Here is a 20,369-nt window from a genome sequence, read left to right on the forward strand (position 1 = left end):
AAGAGATGATGACAATTAGTTTACCGATAATGATTTAATATAACAAATTGTGAAAGTCTCTCCCTATCGCTGTCTATACTAATGATAGCACGAAATTTGGATGAGAGAAATAGAGGTACGATAGAATGGTAAATTTGTTTTTTTTTTATTATATTTCTCGTCACGTGATCGTTTTCTCCATTACATCTTATGTTTCGAAAACATCTAAATTACAAAATAAATAAATTCAGATCCGTCTGGCACCACTGCTCATTGTCAAGATGTCAAATTATCCAATATCAACATAAACATTGCCACCGTTTTCAGAAATAAGTCAAAATAAGATGACTTGCTAGGAGTTTGCGAAGTATATATTTAAAATTAAGTTAATATTTCCAAATATCCGATAGATTTTTTTTATTGACCTCAACATACATTCAGGTATTGCAAGAGTGTATTTGACTGAAACGTAAAGTCGCTTGCGAAGTAAACGATGGTAGGTTTTAGTCATAGTGGTTGGTTGATTAAGTTAGTCAGTGGAGGGTTTTAAAATAATCGAACAAATTATTATTCATAGACGCTATCAAAAAGCTCTAACGGGAAAGCAGTACCAGAAAAAGAGTCAGGCAAGAGTAATCTCAATTTAACTGCCGATGAACTAAAGGAAGAAGGAAATCGATGCGTTAAGGCCGGTAATTTCACGGAGGCTATTCTACACTATACTCATGCGATTAAGCTAAACCCAGTAGATGCAATTCTATACAGCAATCGATCGTTGGCATTTTGTAAAATACAACAATATTACTACGCAAATGAAGATGCTGATAAAGCCATCGCTTTGAATCCCACTTGGGCGAAAGGCTACTTCCGAAAAGCGGAAGTGAGTATGGGTGTCGGCCAGTATGACACGGCCCTGCTTTCATACGGGAAGGCACTTCAATTGCAGCCTCAAGACATGGGAATTATTCAAGCTGCTCGCAAAGCAGCTATGATGAGCAATGATGATCGTGAGCGCGAAAAACGGTCCCCTTTTATAGGTAGTGCAATTGGTTGCGTGATTGGATTCTGTATCGTCTTGGCAGATTTGTTACTAACGGAAAATCCAACTTTGAAGGTAAGCAGTTTTTTTTGCTAAACCTTTCATAAACTAATTCTCATCATTTTCTCATTTCAGTATACCTCATTAATGGTGCTTGTCGTAGTGGTGATATCCAGTATGGGGTTTGGAATAGCAAAATTGATACGACACTACAAAAAAATGCAACGAAAAAGTTTGCTTGATCCGCCCATAGATCTTCTGGAAGGTACATAGTCTACTCTCAGAGTATTAACAAAACTAATGCAACCAATCTTTCTTCGGAAAATCCTCGTCTATATCTATTCGAAATTTAGTTAGAAATAGTCCTATCTTCAAATTGTCTGCTCAGCGTAGTTAAAAATTTTATTATTTTCATTATTTTTCAAATAATTGTTCCATCGATCTTCATATAGCCTGTTTTATTATTTTAGATTTTAAACCTTCCTCTGAAAATGGAGATATACCACAAACTGGAGAGCAACGGCATGAAAGGAATCGATATACGAAAGCTCAAGCAAGACAACGATTGAAAAAAGCAAAAACCTAAAGAACTTTTTTCATGCTAATAATCTGGGACTGGTATTGCAATTATACGTGAAACACATAAAAAATAGCGCACTATAACAGAACGTAGAGCATTTTGTTCAGCTTAATCTTTAGATATGATAAAAACTAAATAATAAAAGACTAGAAAATTATTCAAACGGATCGTAAATGTAAGAAGTTGACCATGGAATAATGAGGTGTCGGTAAATATCACGATTGAATCCATGGAAAACCGTTTCCTGTTGAAGGAAAATTTAAATATTTGTTTTATTAAAGCAAATGTTTAGTTAGCCAAAGCAAATACATCTGGTCACTTAAATCTATTTCATCTTCTTATTACAATTTTAAATGCATTTCATCAATGTACTATTTAGACTGTAACACACGGAAACTTTATGTGTAAAATTAAGACATAAACTTACATTCTGTCATATTACCAACCGCCACATCTTCGAAAGGTCGAGCACCAGATGTTTGACATTTAAATCCATTTATTATAAAGTTGCTTCGACGCCTAAATACAGAATGGTACAAAGACGGCAATAAAACTGCGGCAGTTTACTACACAGCAAATTTTGGGATTGTAAATGAATAATTTTTTTCTGTTGTTCATAGATTATTTGACTGTTTTTGATCATTTTAAAAACTAAATTAATTTTTAAATTAAAGATCATATTGTTCCTTCTATTATTCACAAGAAATATTATAATTTGTTTTTTTTTTGGCCAGAACTGTAGCTGCGAAGGCATGCTGTTAAAAGCTAGACTAAATGCACGGCTAACGTGTTTATCCGCATTTTCTAACACTACAAGTGGCTGGTGCTAACATAGTACGTACAAAGTAGAGAGGTATCAGCTGGTAATTTCCAACATTTTGAAGTTTTGTAAGTTATTATTGTTTGTTATAGAAAAAAAATTAACACGGATGCAAATATATGTAGACTTTCGATGAACGTTGCATCCTCGCTCTTTCGTTGTTTTTTCGCCGTTTCTGCGATGGATACCGCTGTCTGCTCCGTCACCAGACGGAAAACGAGGGAGCGAAAGAGAGACATTTTTGTGGCCTCATTTGGCGTAAAGAGACCAAATTGAGTGTGTGTAGGCGGTGTGAACTGAAAGATTATGAAAAGTCATTACAAAACCTAATCAGGAAGGGTTTGTACATTAGTGCTGCTCGCCAATCTTTCTGCAACAGCCAATCATCGTAAGTTTGCTGCTCGATCTTGTTCACGGTGGTGTATTGTTTTCAAGTAAACGAAATATTTGAAAACAATCTTAAAAGTCCTTTGAATGCATGGATTTTGTAAAAGACGTTGTGTTTGGGTTACTAAAAGAAGTGTAAAGGTAGTAGCTGTGACCACGGTAGTCAACTGCTTTGCCTTATTGGTTGAGCTATTCGCGTGTCATCATCTAACAGGGATGCAATAATTTTTGGCAATCTATTCAGGGAAGACCATAGCCACGAGCCAAAGTGATGTAAGCAAGATAGTGCAGAAAACAGAAATTGTAAGGCTAATTAGCTAAGAAAGAAGCAACAGAAGGACGGGATTGTGGAAGGATATAGCGAGCTGGAAATTGGGATGCCAACGATTGGAATAGATGAAAAAGTATGCACGAGTACATCCAGGTATGAAAAGCTGAAATAGAAATCGTTGAAGCAGTCCAGTGATCGTCGACACAACAGCCTGTTGGGGATTTTTTTCTGTCAGTACTCTCGTGTGCGTGCGTGTTAAAGTCTCTTCTATCTTAGTTCGTCGTCGCTGTCTTTGATCGTTTCGGTAGGTCGTTGTGTCTAGTTGATTTGAATCGCTGTTTTTATGCATCTTAGCAAGTGCGCAAATATGCGTGCACAACATGCTGGTACAAAGCTGGCAGCGAAGAATGTAATTGTAGGCCATGATTGGGTCTGTCCAATCAGTGTGAAATACAAGTTGTACTTCAAATTATTTTGACTTACATGAACACAGCCGATATCATCTGTATGGTGCTATTCTTGCTACAAAGATTGAACGATAGATAATAAGGCGAATCTATTTCATCCATGTGTGAAGAGGTTTGTTGAATGCCACATAGATGTATGTGTGCACAAGTTCATGCCTGACCCCTAGACACCACCGTACACATCGTAGTGTGATTTTTCGGCTCAAGGCTGTGGATCAAAAACGAAAGACTTCGCTTTCAACCAAAAGCTCTGTATGTTAAGAAAATAATGTCTTCTTTTATTGAGTGCGTAAGGTTAAAGAATGCGTGGCAAACACATACGTGAGTACGCCCGATAACGTTCATTGTGTGGCATAGTGTAGTGTTATAAATCAAATAATCAATAATGAAGCAAATTTATTTATTTTTGTAAATTACTCTATCATAAACGTGAGTTGTGCATGTATGATGCATTATGGTGCTTTTTTAAATCATTGCATTGGCAAGATAGAGTTTATTAGTTCATGCATTGTGCCAGTGCAGTGTCTGTTTTTTATACGAAAGAATGCGCCTTGGAAAATTCAGGTCTACTTACAGCTATATGTGTAGTTATTATTTTGGACAGCTGAGCACGAGCCACGAAATAATAAAAATGATTTCTTTTAGATTGGTAGAACTGTGTTCTTATGTGAAAAACTTGTTATATGAAATGATTATTGAACTCTAATACTAAGTGTATATGCAGGATGCTTTTTTTATTAGCGAGGTCGTGTGCATACGTTGCCCAGGAATACAAGTTAGTTTTTTTTTCATTTCTAATGTTTAAACATTTCATTTACTATTTTATTACATGATCATTTTTATTGTTTTTGCCTGGTACATAAATATTTTTGGTTTATTCTTCTTTCTGTGTTCTATGCTTAAAAGTATGGACATGTTACAATAATAACATTCATTCATATCAGTAAAACCTGTTCACGAAAAACCTTTCTTTTTTTTAACAGATACATCGAACAACATGTACTCAACGTTCACTAGGTGTTGCATCCACTCAGTCCAATTGAAACATATTGTACAACCTTAGCGTATCAGTTGAACTGTAATCCAGGAGAGAAAGTGGCCAAATCTATGAAGAGAAAATATTTTCACCTAAGAATTCAACTAATGGTCAATAGCTGGCTCGCTATTGCGAAACCCCATCAGTGGCACTCAACATAACCGACAGCAAGAATTCCCCCTTACCTTAACGGGATTGATCAGCGGAGGCAGTGGTGTGTGTTTCTTTCAGTAGGAACGAGGAAACCGGATTCACAGTGCATGCAGTGTGGTGGATTTCTTACTCGAGATCGCACTCTCGGCTGCTAGTGTTTGAATGTGCGTCTTTGCTGAAGCAATCCGAGAATCTTGTGTTGCCGGGCAAAGGCAGATTATAGAGTCGACAAGAATCTGTGTATATTTGGCAAAGTGAATTATATTTAGTCGTCCATCGTGCAACGCAGAAACGAAACATACGCGAAAAATTGACGGATCCGTTACTTCGGTTAGTAGTGTTTTGCCTTTGTCGTAGGCCCGTGTCTCCGCTGTGGGTGATTAGAGCGAGAGAGTGACCAAAGGAAGGAGCGCTCGAGAGAGCCAGCAATAAAGTGAGATAGCAAGAGAGATTGAAAGAGATAGATAGGTTGTGCGCACGCGCTTTTTCAAGGATGCATGCGTGTGTGTGCACACTGTACATGACTGAGTGTGTGTAGTGCAATCGTGCGTGCACACACGAGAGTGCGGTGTGCTTTTTGCGTGCTCTCCGGTCGACCCTGTGAGTGAGTGAAAGCTTCTGGCCACAGGTAGCCATTGGAAGGAAGGAGAAAGAAAATATAAGGCAAATCGAAAGATAAAAAGAAGAAAGATTTCATTGAAATTTAACGTGGCAAATTCGACGGTTGTTCCAATGGAAAGGAGAGTGTGTGACGAGATTCTAAGCGTGTGAGACGGGAGTTGGTTGGAAAGAAAGAATCAGTGAGCCTTCGGTACACGGAATCTTGTTTGCACAGGAGACAGAAAGTGCTCCTATAAAACATATCCAATAACGGAAGGAAACTAGACACAATACTGTGACGTACCCAAGCATTGGAGCGGCCCAGGTGATTGCCTTAAAATAATAAAACGTGTCAAATGAGAAGAAAGTGAAAAGTGGTGTTGTCTTGCGACCTAGAGCCACCTAGAATTGCTGTGCACAGTCTACCCTGTGTCGGATTGTGCAGGGTCGTCTGATGTGCTGTCACGTAGCCTTTTAACGTCGTCGCGAAGCTTCACTACAACCGCAACAACAGCAACAGTGGGATTGTGGTGGTGTGTGTCGTCCATGGTTAGAGTGTTTGTGTACTTGTGTCTCTATTGTTGTTGGTTACTGTCGAAGGTGGTGGAGGCTGGCAATTTGGCTGATCGACGTACGCGGTGGTTGTTTTGCAACGACTGCAGCAACAACAGCTGCTGCTAACTTGCATTGCTGCCTCGCTCTCTCTCTCTCGCCCAGTTAGCAAGGTTGTGGGAGAGATAACCATTGTTGGCTGCTGAGCTGACTGCCAGACACGCAACAGTAACGTTCCGTTCATATATATTAATATATATACAGTGTGTGTTGGTTGGTTGGCTGTTGCCACGAGTGTAAAACAAAATCACTGAATCCGCCTTCCCAATTCTCCACGCACACCTGTGCCCTGTGCCATTACTACCACCATTGGATCCAGCTGGTTATCAGTCAGCAGCCAGAGCGCAACACTTCGTTCGCAAGATGGCTGCTTTGTGCGCTGGGAGCTATGGATTGTCACAGCAAGGAAGTCTTAACGACGAGAACAAGGAGTTGATTTTTGTCAAGCTAACTGATTCGGCGCTTCGAGCCATCGAGGAATTCCAACGCACGCAGGTTAGTTTCAATGCAGTTATGCGGTTTCAAACATCGTTTTTGAAAAATTAAAATATTCCTTCAATAAGCCCCAAACAATTTGGCTTGGTTTTAAATGCAAAGCATATTTTGAAACATGATGCATGATTCAAAGATTTTCAGATGCCACTAAACGCATACACATTCCAACACTATTCGTATGAAGGATATTGATATTGCACATTTCGATAGTTTCAGTGCAGTTGTTTGGAAATGTGTCTACACCATTTCTGATAGAGCTGAAATACGTGGTACAAGTGTGGGATTAAAAGTAACTTTCACTTGAAACAGACATCCTAATAGGTACATAGAAAACGATCGCTACCTATTGCAACAGTTGTCGATCAGGTTTTGATCGTTTTAAATTGTGCTGGGTTGTATCTTAATAACGTTCAACATTGTAGATGTATTTAATTGGACCATATCCTGAATTGAATATGGTTATAAATCTTTCTCGTAGAAACAATCAGTTTTATTCAGTTGGTACTCTGCTATTAAATATATTACATCAAATAGTTTGCCTGAAGTCGTGTTGGTCGTTGTGACTTTAAAGAAACTTGTTTAACCCTTCCATGTATCATGGATGCAATTCGAAGGTTGAACGAAATCAAAAATCGTTCAAAAGAAACAAATATTGTCATTTTTATTTCTACAGCTTATCACCATTGAACAGATTGACCAAGCCAAACATCTCCCATCAATTTTGCTCACGCAATGAAACAAATTTTATTTAAGTGATGTTCTACGACCACAAATATATAGCATAATAAATAATCCCTATTTTGTAAATTACAAACGTATACGTAATATCAGAATATAACTAACAAGATTATGTTTAAATTGTCAACCAGTTTAAAACAATTAATATGATAATCAATGAGCACTTGAAGGGTTGGCGAAGCACGTAGAAGTGGCTCTCGAATGTAGTTTTGACATTCACCACTGACTGATCCATCGGAATCTGACGAATGGTGAGGAAAATGAAAGTATTTGAGCCAAGGCAAAAGGTACACTAAAATCATTTTGTTGGTTCGATTGAGTGCATGGCTTTGCTGCTGACAGGTTCCGGGTTTCTTTTTTTAATGGGTGCGGTACCACTGTGAATGCCCTTGGGGTGATAGTATGCATTTTGAGACAGACTTGTTACGTTGCGTAACTGGACTGTATAACACTCCAGCTTTCATATTATGTTAGTGTAAGGATTAGGAAACTTTACACGAGAAACCTAATAATGAAAGTGCAGATTCATATTAGCCATTATTATTATTGCTTTTGAAACATTGTTCAATACAAAATCATAATCAATTGAAGAATACTATTTTCCATCTATGCCGAAACCTAATGAACATGTTGAAAAATAATATTTTTTGAATTGTAATATTCCAAACATTTGTTTTTTATTCGCCTTGTATAATATGATCACGATCTGTCTTTACAGTTAGAAGAAAATATGACAATAGGTCGATTGAATCAGAAATGTTTTCAATACTTCATTTGAGAATCAATTTATTCAGCTTTAATTAATCTATGTTGAAATGGAAATGGTGGGATTTTGTTTATTATGCAATATGCTGACACTTCCTTTAAAAAGTAAAGTTTTTGTTGAAACAAAGTAAATTAAGTTTTTAATAGTCCATAAGACAGGTATTAAATATTTGCTTATGTTCTTCGATGTTAGTGAAAAGGGCGGATTGTTATGGTAGCTGCATTTAATTATGGATGTCTGTAAAATCTGTGTTTTATGAACACAATGCAATGGTAAAAGATAGGCTATAAATAATGTAAATCAAGCATTTAAACTAGCATTTTGTCATGTATGTAAATCAGCCCAGACAATATGATATTTAGTAAAATAATAATGATTATAAAATCAGCAATATATGTTATGTATATTATGCGATAAAGCTTCGCTCCTTCAACTAGTAGGTACATGATGGTGGCCTAAATATTTGACACCGTTAGACAGTTGCTTCGTTACTTTCGATGGCCAAACGCACACAAAACTACATCATTGTGGTCCATACAAACTCGCGTGTAGGGGGTAAATGTATCTCACGCGTTGGGATTGGGCACCGTGACGAGAAATGTTGCTTGAGCTTCAGGTGGTGCTCGTGTTTCTGTGCACGTTGTCGGTGAAACCAAACAAACGAAATTGCCTCCGATAAACAAGGATCGCTTTATTATTACCTTTGTCATAGCCATCCTAACCGCATTCAACAATAGTGATCCAGTGATGGCGCAGTGCTATGGTGATTTTGTAATTATTCTAGCCTTTGAAGATTCAAAAATATGACGTTTTGAAAAATAATCTTTTTTTATATGAATATATATATATATATATATATATATATATATATATATATATATATATATATATATATATATATATATATATATATATATATATATATATATAAATCTAAAATATTGTTCAATTTGCCCTGTACAGATTTTTATTTCTCATGATTATAATTTATATAAATTATAAGCTTCAGCTCCAACAAATTTTAAACAAATCTTTTTGACTATTTGGAATTATGATTTCATATTATTTTTCTTGGTTTGGTTAAGAACGGATTCCATTTAAAAATATATTTGCCAAGGTGTGATTTACAATACATCCCTTGAACTGAATGCTTATTTTTATTTTGTTTTTTTTTTCTACACAATTATTGTGGAAACTTACATTAATATGTAAATTGAAATAATTGCACCATGTATTAAACAGTTTTGACTATTTTGAATAACTTTTTCTAAAAACGGACGAAAATCAAAAATTTAAAAATCGCAACTTTTGAATTGTTTGATTATTCTTCAAACCCTAATCGTAATGATTACTAGATCCATTATTTTTATAAGTAATGAATAACTTTTCTTGTTTACTATATCTTTTCATTAAGCTATTATTAGTATTATCATTATTACTTTTCATTGTGGTTTCATATTATTTTAACATAATCAAATTCTTAAAAGGAGGTTTTTTTATTTTTCTTTATAACACCAGATTATTTGATTGTTTCTCTGGTTTTCTTTGCTATTTTACTTTCGGGTTGGTTTTCCTTTTTCTTCACAACAGTGGCACAACAATCATTACTTATGATAATATCAGTATATGGTCAAATCCTGATGTGTTAAAACCGTCTTTGACTTGAAATTGTTCGTAGCCTGTCCGGGGTCAGTCAGTCCTGAATACGAGAGCCTTCTATACCTAGATTAAATTTAGAATCGGTAGCACTTCACATTAACATTAGCCAGTTTCGTCTGTCGTACTACATCCACGTCGTTCCGGTCTGGCCCTACCGGATCTAGGTTTAGTACCGGAACCAATAGGCTACGTAGTATAGTAGTGCATCCCAATCAGGTTATATATACAATAGTGCAGCTCGTTTTAGCACTAATAATCGTTCTAATGACTAATAAGTAACTATAATGCTTAACATTGATTAACCAGATAAGCATAACCAGATCTGGTTAATCAATTTTAAACATTATAGTTTCTTATTAGTCAATAGAATATGTCACACTTAAGTACAGTCAGAGGATGTTTATTTAAGCCTTTGACACGTTCACGATATTAACGAAATGGATCAGAAAATGGTCACAATGAGGATCGCAAAATTCATGTAAGAACGGGCGAAAATTACGCGAGCGCAATACCACACTGAGATGTTTGCCTGTGAGTAAGACTCCGGCAAAACTGTCAAAGGGATATTACTCACATATTACTCATAACTTGACTCATATCGACGGCTTTAGCTTTTGTTCCTTCTTACGTTTTCCGAATATCTAATCCGAATCAGCTATCAACAAATTCGTTGTCCTATTGATTCTTGTTTTCTTCTTCCTCTCAAAACTTTAAGATACACGCATTATTGCATTCATCTACTTACTTATCAGACTATATAACATCGTAGAGATTTTTATCTGTCTCATTAGAAACCGTAACGTTTCGTGGTCGCCTCCCGCTACCTAATCACTAATTCGGATCGTTTTGACGGATATATCAACACTACTTTTTTGCCTTAACATAACGTCTTCTCTATCTCTCTGGGCGTCCTAAAAGGATTCTACAAGTAGACTCATTCGGTAGCATTTTAATGACATAATTAACCCACCCAAGTCTGACCTGGTGATTGTTTGCCACTATCGTGAAACTATCTTATAGTTCATATAGCTTCTCTATGTAGCATACCTTCCATACATACGAGGTCATAAATTCTTCTGTCGCGATAGTTGCCTTAAGTGGAGTTTCTTTGGCCTGTAGTACCACGGCTGGCATCCTAGTGCGTATATCTACGTCAACTTTAAAAATTAACTTGTCTATTTGTTTAAGTCCCCTGTTTAAGGGGATTCAGGTCAGGGCTTGTTATAATGACAAAGAGGCATTTCATACAAGCGTTATATTGTATTTTTTTCATTTGTATTTTTTCAAAAACTGCGATAAGAAGTTCATATGAGAGTATATAACTTCTTTTTCTCCATTATTAAATATGTTCTAGAACTTTGTCATTCTTAGAAAAATAAGTGTAACAGTGCCGAGTCTCCAAGGCCTTGACCGTACAACGGTTGTTGCGCCACTAAGGAAGAAGGAGTTAAGTAAAATGAAGTTGTAAACCAAACTGGTTCTAGTGATTTTTGTCTTTCATCTTTCAAGGACTATTTAAGATTAACCTGTTGCTTCTCACGAAGCGATTAGGAACCTGATCAATCTTTATATTGAAAAATTAATGAATAATAATAAACATTAAAAGTAACGAAGTGTGTGTCTAATTTCAGCCAACATTACACACTCGTGCGAAAAGTTTGCTCTATAATAAGAGAGTTGTAATTTCGCTATTCAGCAAATCTGCATTTTATGTTTATGTGATGTTATGATTAAGAGTGATTATTTTAGCAAGGGAATGTTCGTTAGCTCCCTTCGATGGATATTAAAGAATGTAAACATTCGATATTCCGCATTTCGAGTCTTCTGAGATCATAAGCACCAATATATATTTATGAATTATTTTGTATGCAAATGTAGTTGGACTTCTTCCTCGCCAGTGTTTATTCCTAATAAATCAGATCTAATTTTTTCCTTTTTAATGTAATAAAACGAATTACAGTTGTATAAATGTGTAGTTACATTTGTATAAAATTTTCCTAATTTTATAAAAAAAAACATTTAAGAACGTTTTATGCTAACAAATATCAAGATTTTCAGTTCTGTCGAAAAGTGAATTATTTTGACAATAATTCTTCGGTCATTTTTTCATTTTTTGCTTTTGACATTCTAAAAGTTCTCGCATAAAATATCAATTTACATTGATGGTTTTATTTATTTTCAGGCAAAATTGGGCACTTCACATAACCCTTCCATACAATTTCTACAGAATGGACAAGGATTTTTATCGTTCCCTTCAGGCGGCAACAATGTGCAGAAGTTTAACTTCTCCATTACCGACATTGACACAGGATCGATTGAGTGCATCCAACAGTCTCAGGGCCAGCTGCAAAATATGGGTCGTATTCCACACAAAATGCGGATACACGCGAATGATGATGTCTATGAAACTACGAGACATAGGTTAGCGGCCGCGGAGGAAAATCAAAAAAATAAATGGTATGTGTTTCGGTTTATGTTAATTTACTATTCGTACTTCATTTAATTTTGTGATAAATATTTGCATCAGTGTGTAGAATGGTTGACTAATAGAACATAAGCAAGTTGTAGATGATACAATAATACAATAGGTTTTTACAAACAAACGCCGAGGATGTTGATTTTAAATTGAGTGAAAAATCGGACAAGAATCATTATGAAAAATGAATACGAAACAGACTAGAACTAAAATGCTTTAGGACATCATTATTTATTAAGCGAATGGCATACTTTGTGCTTATTTAAATTTTACTTACTCATTTTTTTGCAATTGCCAAAAACATTTGTAAATATTTGTATAATTCTGTAAGAAATTGACCTTAATGTTTCATGTAATAATTGCATTAGCATTGCATTGCTTAGTGGAGCTTTAAAGAAAAGATTCTTTGGCATGAAAAATATTACATGGTACATTTTTCAAATTTCACTATGTCATGCATGTATGTATGTTGGTCGCGCAAAATATGCATAATATTGTTTAATATTTTTTAAACCAACCTACCTGACAATGGGTATCTAATAAGTGTTTTTTTTTTGCCACTACCCATTTATATTTGGAAATCACTTGCTTGATAACAAATTTGCTCATGACGGTTGTAGCATAACAGCTGGGTAGTTAGTCTTGCGTACGGGGGAGACGAATTAGTCGAGATTCGAACCCGATACTATTGTGTGTTTGTGCCGCACGCTTATGCTTCCAAAGGTTTATCAGTTCATGCAAGATAAATTTATCACCGCAAATGATGTATAACAAGTTTAGTATTATCGACATCTTTGTTGGTAGAAAAATAAGTCGTAGTGAATCATTTATTCTACTGTTGTTCTCAATCAAGGTTATCAAGATGTAACTGCTCTGTTTTTTTATTACATGATTTGTATAATGTAACATAATTTGATTGGCCTTCAAGTACAATCACTATTTGGTTATGTGAAAGTTGCAAAATTAAACTCATCCGTGTTCTAGAAAAGTAGATCAATGACTGTTTGAATTTGATTGAATACATCATGAAGCATACGATTGATTGAATACATCATGAGCATACACATGAAGCAGTACGATACGCAATAATGCAAAATTTTTAATGTTGTTTGTAGTTTTGGATTTTTGAAAATTGATTCTGCTTTTAATAAGAGTTGTTCTTTAGTGCCATTAAGCAATTCATTCAGTTCGTGCCATTCATTCAATTAATCGTTTTGAATGTTATTTCTCAGTGTTATGTATATGGAAAATAAACAATATAATGAAATATCATATTCAAATATGTTACACAATATACAACCAGTTTACTCATGCTTATTTTTATCACTCAAAATTAAATCAACCTTGAAATTCTTTTTACATTTTGGTTTTCGTTTCAGTACTAGAGAAATCAAACCTAATCAAACAGATATTGGGCGCAAAGTGAAGTTAAAAAATCCAACGATTCGCAACATTCCTAGTAGTAATTCAACAGCAGCAAATAAACGTGATTCTATTTATAACAACAGTTCTGTGAATAAGTCATCCTCCGTAGCAGCAAATCAGCTATCAGCTAATAATAGTCTTAGTAGTTATAATAACCTAGCCACATCACCAAAACTAGTTAAAAATAATGGTCTGCATCAGTCCCAACAACAACCGCAACAACAATTGTTGCCGCAACAGCAACCACAACAGCAGCAGCCTCAACAGCAACAGCAACAACAGCAGCAGCAACAGCAGCAGCAGCAGCAACAACAGCAGCAGCAACAACAACAACAACAACAACCACAGCAACAACAACAGCAGCAGCCACAACAACCACAGCAACCGCAACAGCAACAACAGCAGGAGTCGCAGCAACAGCAACAACTGCAGCAACAGCAGGAGCAACCACAAAATAATCACCTATCGCAACAGAACACTCAGTTGCCTCCGGTAAATCCGAAGCCAGGATATCAGCACACGGTTCATGACCCACCGCATCCACAGCAACAAAAGCAGCACGAGAATGGCGTTCAGAATAGGATAGTTAATGGTCGAAAGACTGTAAATCCGGATTACATGAAGTGTAACATAAAGTAAGTATAAATTCAGCGAAATGATGCTAGTAGTTGTGAATCTAGTGAGGTTAATATGCTGATGACGGTTTATAATTATGATTGCAGAGAACGTCTAATCCATATGTTAGCGTTGAAGCCATATAAAAGAGCGGAGTTAGTAGTTAAGTTGCAGCAGGGTAAGTATAAAATATTAAATACGAATTCTACCGCAAATATGAATAATATTATTATAACACCATTTAAATTACCCACAACAGATGGAGTCCGCAAAGAAGAAATGAAATGTACTCAACAAATATTAAAAACCATATCAAGCTCTCGAGAAGGTGTGCTTATTCTGCATCGAAACATATGGAACGAAGTGCAGGACGATTGGCCGTTTTACTCTGAGCAAGATCGACAAGCTGTTAAGCGGTTTGTAATATTTGGGTTACTAAAACAAAACTCATGTATTTGATTTAATTTGGTTCTTATATTGAACTTTTTGTAGAAGGAGACCTCAAAATTTAACGCCACCCCTTAGTTCAGATGGAGGCTCCTCTACATCGGGGCAGAGTCCATCCAGTAACCATAACGGTAACAGTCCGCAGTCTGGTAGTAAACGAGCAATCATGACCGGTAATGATGAAGTTGGTTCCACACCCACATCCAAAAAGCAACGTATTAGTCATTATAAAAAAGATACAAGCTCTGACCATACCAGGTAAGTCAATTAGAATTAAATTTGTGGTTGTTTTTTTTTTCTAGCAATTGAAAACTTTCTAATTTTTTATTATTATCGAATATATGTCGAATGTATAGTTTTGTTATGATTAAATCAAAATTATTTACTGTCAGTGGTAAAACACCACGATAACGGCTTAGTTTTCTTGTATATTACGCTAGTCAACTAGTACCCATTTCTTATTTTAAATTCCGCTTGAATCTTCATATTCAAAATAAGTTTTTTTTCTTTACCTTTGAAAATTGTACAAAATTCTAATATTTTATTCTTGTGGAATTTACATCTACGGTTCTTTCTTCTTCTGTAAACTATCTACCTCCACCTGATTATGTTACTCGGGGAATGCAATCATTCGAATGTGATGATTCGATTCCTAATTCAACAAAAATGTGTCAATTACTGCAACTTTACAATGCGTCGATTGCATATATCATTAGACGCGGCATAACTGACTCCAGAGATAATAGTAATATGAATCCAAGATCGAGGGAAAATGATGATCAGAACAGCTACCACGACCAACTTCACCACAACCATCAACATCATCATCATCATCATTCCATTCGTTCGTCGCATTACTACCGGTAATTATAGGTTGCACTGGATGAATGGATTTTTTTTCCATTTTATTCTATATGTGCATGGGCTGTTGATGGTGAATTCATCTGAGCCTTTTCCATACTATTTTTTAATATTGTTATATGTTAATCTTTGGTACAATTCATTACTTAAAAATAAGTGGTATATTTTTTACTTGGTCATTTTTACAACTTTTTGGCTTACATTTAATTTGTTATTGAAATAATTTCGGTTATATAATGCTTTTTGGGTTTTCTTATTTGAAGCTAGTTTGTTTTTTTTTTAACTTCTAATGAATATAGTTGAATCAAGCTACTAAACTGAATCCACTACTTTTTGTATGTTCATTTTCTTCCAATGTATTCATTTATAAACTCTGATACTAATGTAGGTGATAAGTGGAATACTGTTTCCCAATGGGTTTTGCTTTCGGTGTATACTTTCAATATACGAATCTGTTTAATAGTAAATGTTTCTATTATGCACATAAGTCGTTCTGACGCATTTTGGCAGTTAGATTGATGTTGTATGTTTTATTTTTATTTTCTGCTTTCTTTTTTAAACCCGTTCAATTTGACGATAGACCTAACTTAACGCCAAACGCCCAGGAAACTGAAGATGGGATTAGCTTGAGTTATTCACTCGTATCAAACGATGTAGCCAAACGGATAGAATCGTCGGTGTGTGAATCAGAAGCAGAACGGGAACAATTCGAGACAAGGTATCTGGACAGTACGCAGCAGATGAACGGCGCGGGAGAAGATGATTTTGTGTAAGGGTTACTATTTTCGTTTTTATTATCCTATTATTCAATTAGTTTGAACATATCTTTTGTGAACATATCCATCGCCTTTTGAACACTACATCTTTGACCGTTTGCTGTTTTATATATCTTCCTGTATTTTATAGATCACCTCTCATGATCTATAGTTATGTTGAATGTTGATTTTTCTCATTTAACTTTTTCATTAGGTTCTATAAGGAAAAGTGGATCAATTCCTTTACAGTTTCGCCCAAGCAGTGCTCGGCTATTTTGATCGTGCATCTACTGATTTGCCCCAGCAGTGCTCGGGCAGTTTTGATTTTCCATCATTTTTCCTCATTTGCCTTGTGCGTTGTTATTTCTTCACTTTTTATGAGCATGTATAGATTATCCATGAATATATGTCTTGAGATTTTTTACTTTTTTGGTTAAATCTTAACAATTTTGAATTATGGAATTTTGGATGGATTATGAGAAATTATAGAATTTGAATGAATGAATTATGTATTTATGAACTAGAAATTTAGTTTTGAGAACAATACGGGTAGGTCGTCAGAAAAATTAAAAAAATTAAACTTTTTGACTCGATTGATGATAGTGCTAAGTTTGTTGTTCGTGCAGAAGCAAGTGCGGTAAAAATCTACACAAAGAAATTAGATACTATTATGAAACTATGAATAGAATTCTATGCTTCTGGCTAAAGATAAGGACAACGAAAATTAAATTTTGTTATAATTCAAAAACATGGAATTCAGTGATGTTAAAAACTACGAAGTAATTTTTTGAGTATTTTTCTGAAACTCTGAGCCAATTATCATTCTTTAGCATAAAATATAAAAATAGCAAAAAAATGATTTTTATTTTATAAATTTTAGAGCTCATTTTTTCCATAACACAAATAAAAACGGGTGACATTTTTTTGACTCTTTTTTCAAAATCAAATGACTGTGAAGGGGTTAAAGAAGTTTTTCTTGGGTCATAATTAAACTAATACATGACAGGGGTAATCTAGCAGTTTTACTAATTTGTCTGTAGCAGAATATGTAGAAACTTATCAAAATCGCATAACATGTTAAATGGTTAGAATTAGCATTGAATAATCAAAAAATATTCTCATATATTTATCAACAGTGGATTTGGGATTGCATTAAAAAAATCCAATTATATGCTCGTTCCTCGCATTTACTAATAAAGTTTTTTTTATTCTCGGTTTTTAATTTTATTTTCTTTAGAAATCAATTCACCAGAATAACAACAGTTGAACAACGGCGTAAATACAAGACTGAGTTTGACAACGAGTATAAGGAATATCGAAGATTGCATGAAGTTTTAGAGAATGCTTCTAGGAAATTTGCTCAATATGAAGATGATCTACTACATGAAACGAAAGACACACAAAGATATAAAGTATTTACAAAAGTTTAGATTTTTTTGTAACTATTTATAGTAATTATTTTACTTTAAAAATTTGCAGGAAATTCAAATGAAAATTTTAAAGGAGTATGACAAAAGTATTAAAAGCGTTAAATTTCAAAAAGACAAAGAGCGGTAAGTATGGTTAAATGATTTTCCTACTAAATTTTTCATTCGAATCTGTTAGTTAAAAATTCGTTCATCGTTATTTATTTTTTATGTTTTTGATGTATTTCAGGTTCAATTATCTCCACAAAAAATTGTCTCATATCAAACTTCTAGTTAGAGACTACGATTCTTCACTAACCAACGGCCCTTGCAGACCACAGGAGAATTACTGACGGTTGTTGATGCACATGAAGCATTTCGTATGTTGAAAAAGACATTATTTATATTGATGGGCCAAATCATTCAATCTTGTCCGCAATTTCAATCTTCTTGTTTTATAGTGTAATGAGCGTTGGTACAGAACAAAGTAGAAACTCTCACACGTGAGGTGATGTTTCAATGATTTTGTGCTTCAATAAGCGTCGTTTCAATACGCCGTTTAGAATTCAGATCTGGATGATATGTACGCACCTTTTACTTTTGCTGGATAGAATTTGTTCTCAAAGTTTTTAGAAATCTCTACTGTATTAGCATTTATCAGAGGATGTAATTGAATACCAACGAAAAAGTTCGGATTTGTCATCAGTCGTATGAAATGACGCGTCAATCAATCTATCCATATTTTACTGAACTTTCATTTTTAACACAGTCTTGATTCAAAAATTGTTACTTCAAGTATCCTATCGGTTAATAATATCTGTGTTGACCGTTACTTTTAATTTGCCATCAACATCCAACACGAGATTTTTGGCTTGCGTATGTGAATTTTAGTAATGAGTTTTGCAAATAGCTTTGAGTTGCGTTTAATGTTAGTTGAATACCGATAGCTCCATATCTTACTTGGTCGTGTTTTGATTTTCTCGAGGGTACGCGTAGATGACACTCGAAGCGAAAAATAAAATAATTTTAAATTTCCCATCCCAAGGCAACTAATCAGCTGAAGAAAAGGATATCAACAACTCTTTACAGTACGGTACTTTTGTTTCATGGTAGCTATTTGCGACGAACTAAACTGCTTTATTTATTCTCAAGCTTATTCGGAAATTCTATAATGAACTCCTCGTCAGAAAATTTCCTCTACATCGTAAAAAAGCTTAAAATGATATTTTCTCACAACATAACGGTTAATGATTATCATTCGTGCTTGTTTCAATTCATAATCATCGTGAACGAATTCGTCTAATGGATAATTTGATATGGAAGTCGCTGCAAGCTAAAAATTTCATAAGCAGTGCATTTTATTACGTGTCAATACGATGCAAATTTTCATTGGGAATAATGAGAATAAATATGACGTTAAATACGCTTGTTTAAAGTTGAAGTTTGAAGTTGTATAGCGTGTTGTATTGCAGTTCCATACACCGTAATCGTATTGGAGTAGGTCATTACAAACGAAAAAGTAATTTGTAAGCTCAACCAACCGATTTGTTTACCACAGAAAAAATAGAAATTAGATAACTGAAGTAATAGCTGCAGAGCGGCTTTCATTGGCTTGGGGAAGTATAGATTTTTTGGTTAACTAGTGTTCCTTTTGTTTGTTGCGTTAGTTGATTGTTAATTGTTTATCCTTAAGGATATTTCGGAACCGTGTAAGAGATATGCAGACAAAACACCCGTGGGTAACAGTAAACATAAAACAATGGTTACACCACCGCCCGTTATTATAGACATAAAATAAATCAGTAAATATTTGTTTTAAGAGTAATGTTGAACGGTAACAAATCGGGGTCATGATGTGCATAGGGACATATACAACTAAAGCAGAAATGGTGTGTTTCTTTAGTACTAGCGATATTGGTAAAAATAAGTAATGCCAGCTACAGCGGTGGTAGTAGTATTAATACGGAAAAGAAATATTATCACCAAGAGGAGTGTAAAAAATCATCCTACATCTAGCCACATGCGCACGCGCCATTCGTTTTCTTTATAACTTACCTAGTTGAATCGTATTATGTGTAATTATGTGGATTTATAGGACGCGGTAAAGAATTTCGAATGTCGAAAGTTAAATGCGATATTTGTGCCACTCTGTAAAGGAGAATAAAGTAATACTTGTTACTCGAAGTGCATAAAACCCATCATGTATTGAAAATGACAGAGCGTTGTTTCGTAACCCAATTTAGCTATGAAATTTCACTCAATTTCTCGAAGGATGGATCTTCCTTGCAACAATATGGTTCCAATGGTGGCAGCCAAAACAATTTACAAAACTAGTGATCAGTAAGCAATCTAATTTGTTTGCGCTTCCGTAATTCTCAACATATTTGGCAAAATGTGCCATGAATGGCAGGGGTGAATTCATAGGAAAATCATTTAAAGATATGCAACAAATTTACGCTAAAAGCGTAAAAATATGCCAAACGAATAATGTTAATTCAACCAATCATGCAGAACGATTCAACTATTCTCACTAAGCATACAGCAGACAATGCATATAGTAGATTATACAATTCTATATGTTATAATATCGCAAATATTATACAATTATATTAAATTTTTCATCTACATTTCAAATATCGAAATATTTTCCCGTATTATTTGTTTGCAGGTTTAGTGATGGTTATAAATTTGCACCAAAAATTAGCAGCAAAATTGTCATAAAACACACACAACATTCTATCACTGAATTGTGCAATCTGGTAAAAGTGTAATGAACAATATT

General features: G+C 34.8%; 2 protein-coding genes across 2 annotated transcripts; both read left to right on the forward strand.

The window, feature by feature from the left end:
* Window positions 1-472: 472 nt before the first annotated feature.
* LOC128724290 (uncharacterized) lies at window positions 473-1,759 on the forward strand. Its single transcript, XM_053818018.1, has 4 exons — window positions 473-511; window positions 557-1,093; window positions 1,154-1,283; window positions 1,489-1,759. Exons 1-4 carry the CDS (start codon window positions 473-475, stop codon window positions 1,602-1,604), a joined length of 822 nt encoding a protein of 273 aa, XP_053673993.1. The 3' UTR covers window positions 1,605-1,759.
* Window positions 1,760-6,307: 4,548 nt separating this feature from the next.
* On the forward strand, window positions 6,308-17,940 carry LOC128725725 (RNA polymerase II elongation factor Ell). The gene is made up of 12 exons (XM_053819492.1): window positions 6,308-6,439; window positions 11,785-12,059; window positions 13,458-13,815; window positions 13,960-14,138; window positions 14,226-14,296; window positions 14,378-14,534; window positions 14,611-14,823; window positions 15,282-15,428; window positions 16,007-16,195; window positions 17,419-17,593; window positions 17,661-17,734; window positions 17,838-17,940. The coding sequence occupies exons 1-12, from the start codon at window positions 6,308-6,310 to the stop codon at window positions 17,938-17,940; spliced, it is 2,073 nt and encodes a 690-aa protein (XP_053675467.1).
* Window positions 17,941-20,369: the final 2,429 nt, after the last annotated feature.

This window comes from Anopheles nili, chromosome 3 (assembly GCF_943737925.1).
Source record: "Anopheles nili chromosome 3, idAnoNiliSN_F5_01, whole genome shotgun sequence".
NCBI lineage: Eukaryota > Metazoa > Arthropoda > Insecta > Diptera > Culicidae > Anopheles > Anopheles nili.

Coding starts and splice junctions, on each gene's coding strand:
- LOC128724290 (XM_053818018.1), top strand. CDS start 473: ATGGTAGGTTTTAGTCATAGTGGTTGGTTGATTAAGTTA. Junction 1,094..1,153: donor CGGAAAATCCAACTTTGAAG/GTAAGCAGTTTT, acceptor TTCTCATTTCAG/TATACCTCATTAATGGTGCT. Junction 1,284..1,488: donor GCCCATAGATCTTCTGGAAG/GTACATAGTCTA, acceptor TTATTATTTTAG/ATTTTAAACCTTCCTCTGAA.
- LOC128725725 (XM_053819492.1), top strand. CDS start 6,308: ATGGCTGCTTTGTGCGCTGGGAGCTATGGATTGTCACAGCAAGGAAGT. Junction 6,440..11,784: donor AGGAATTCCAACGCACGCAG/GTTAGTTTCAAT, acceptor ATTTATTTTCAG/GCAAAATTGGGCACTTCACA. Junction 14,824..15,281: donor ACAAGCTCTGACCATACCAG/GTAAGTCAATTA, acceptor ATATATCATTAG/ACGCGGCATAACTGACTCCA.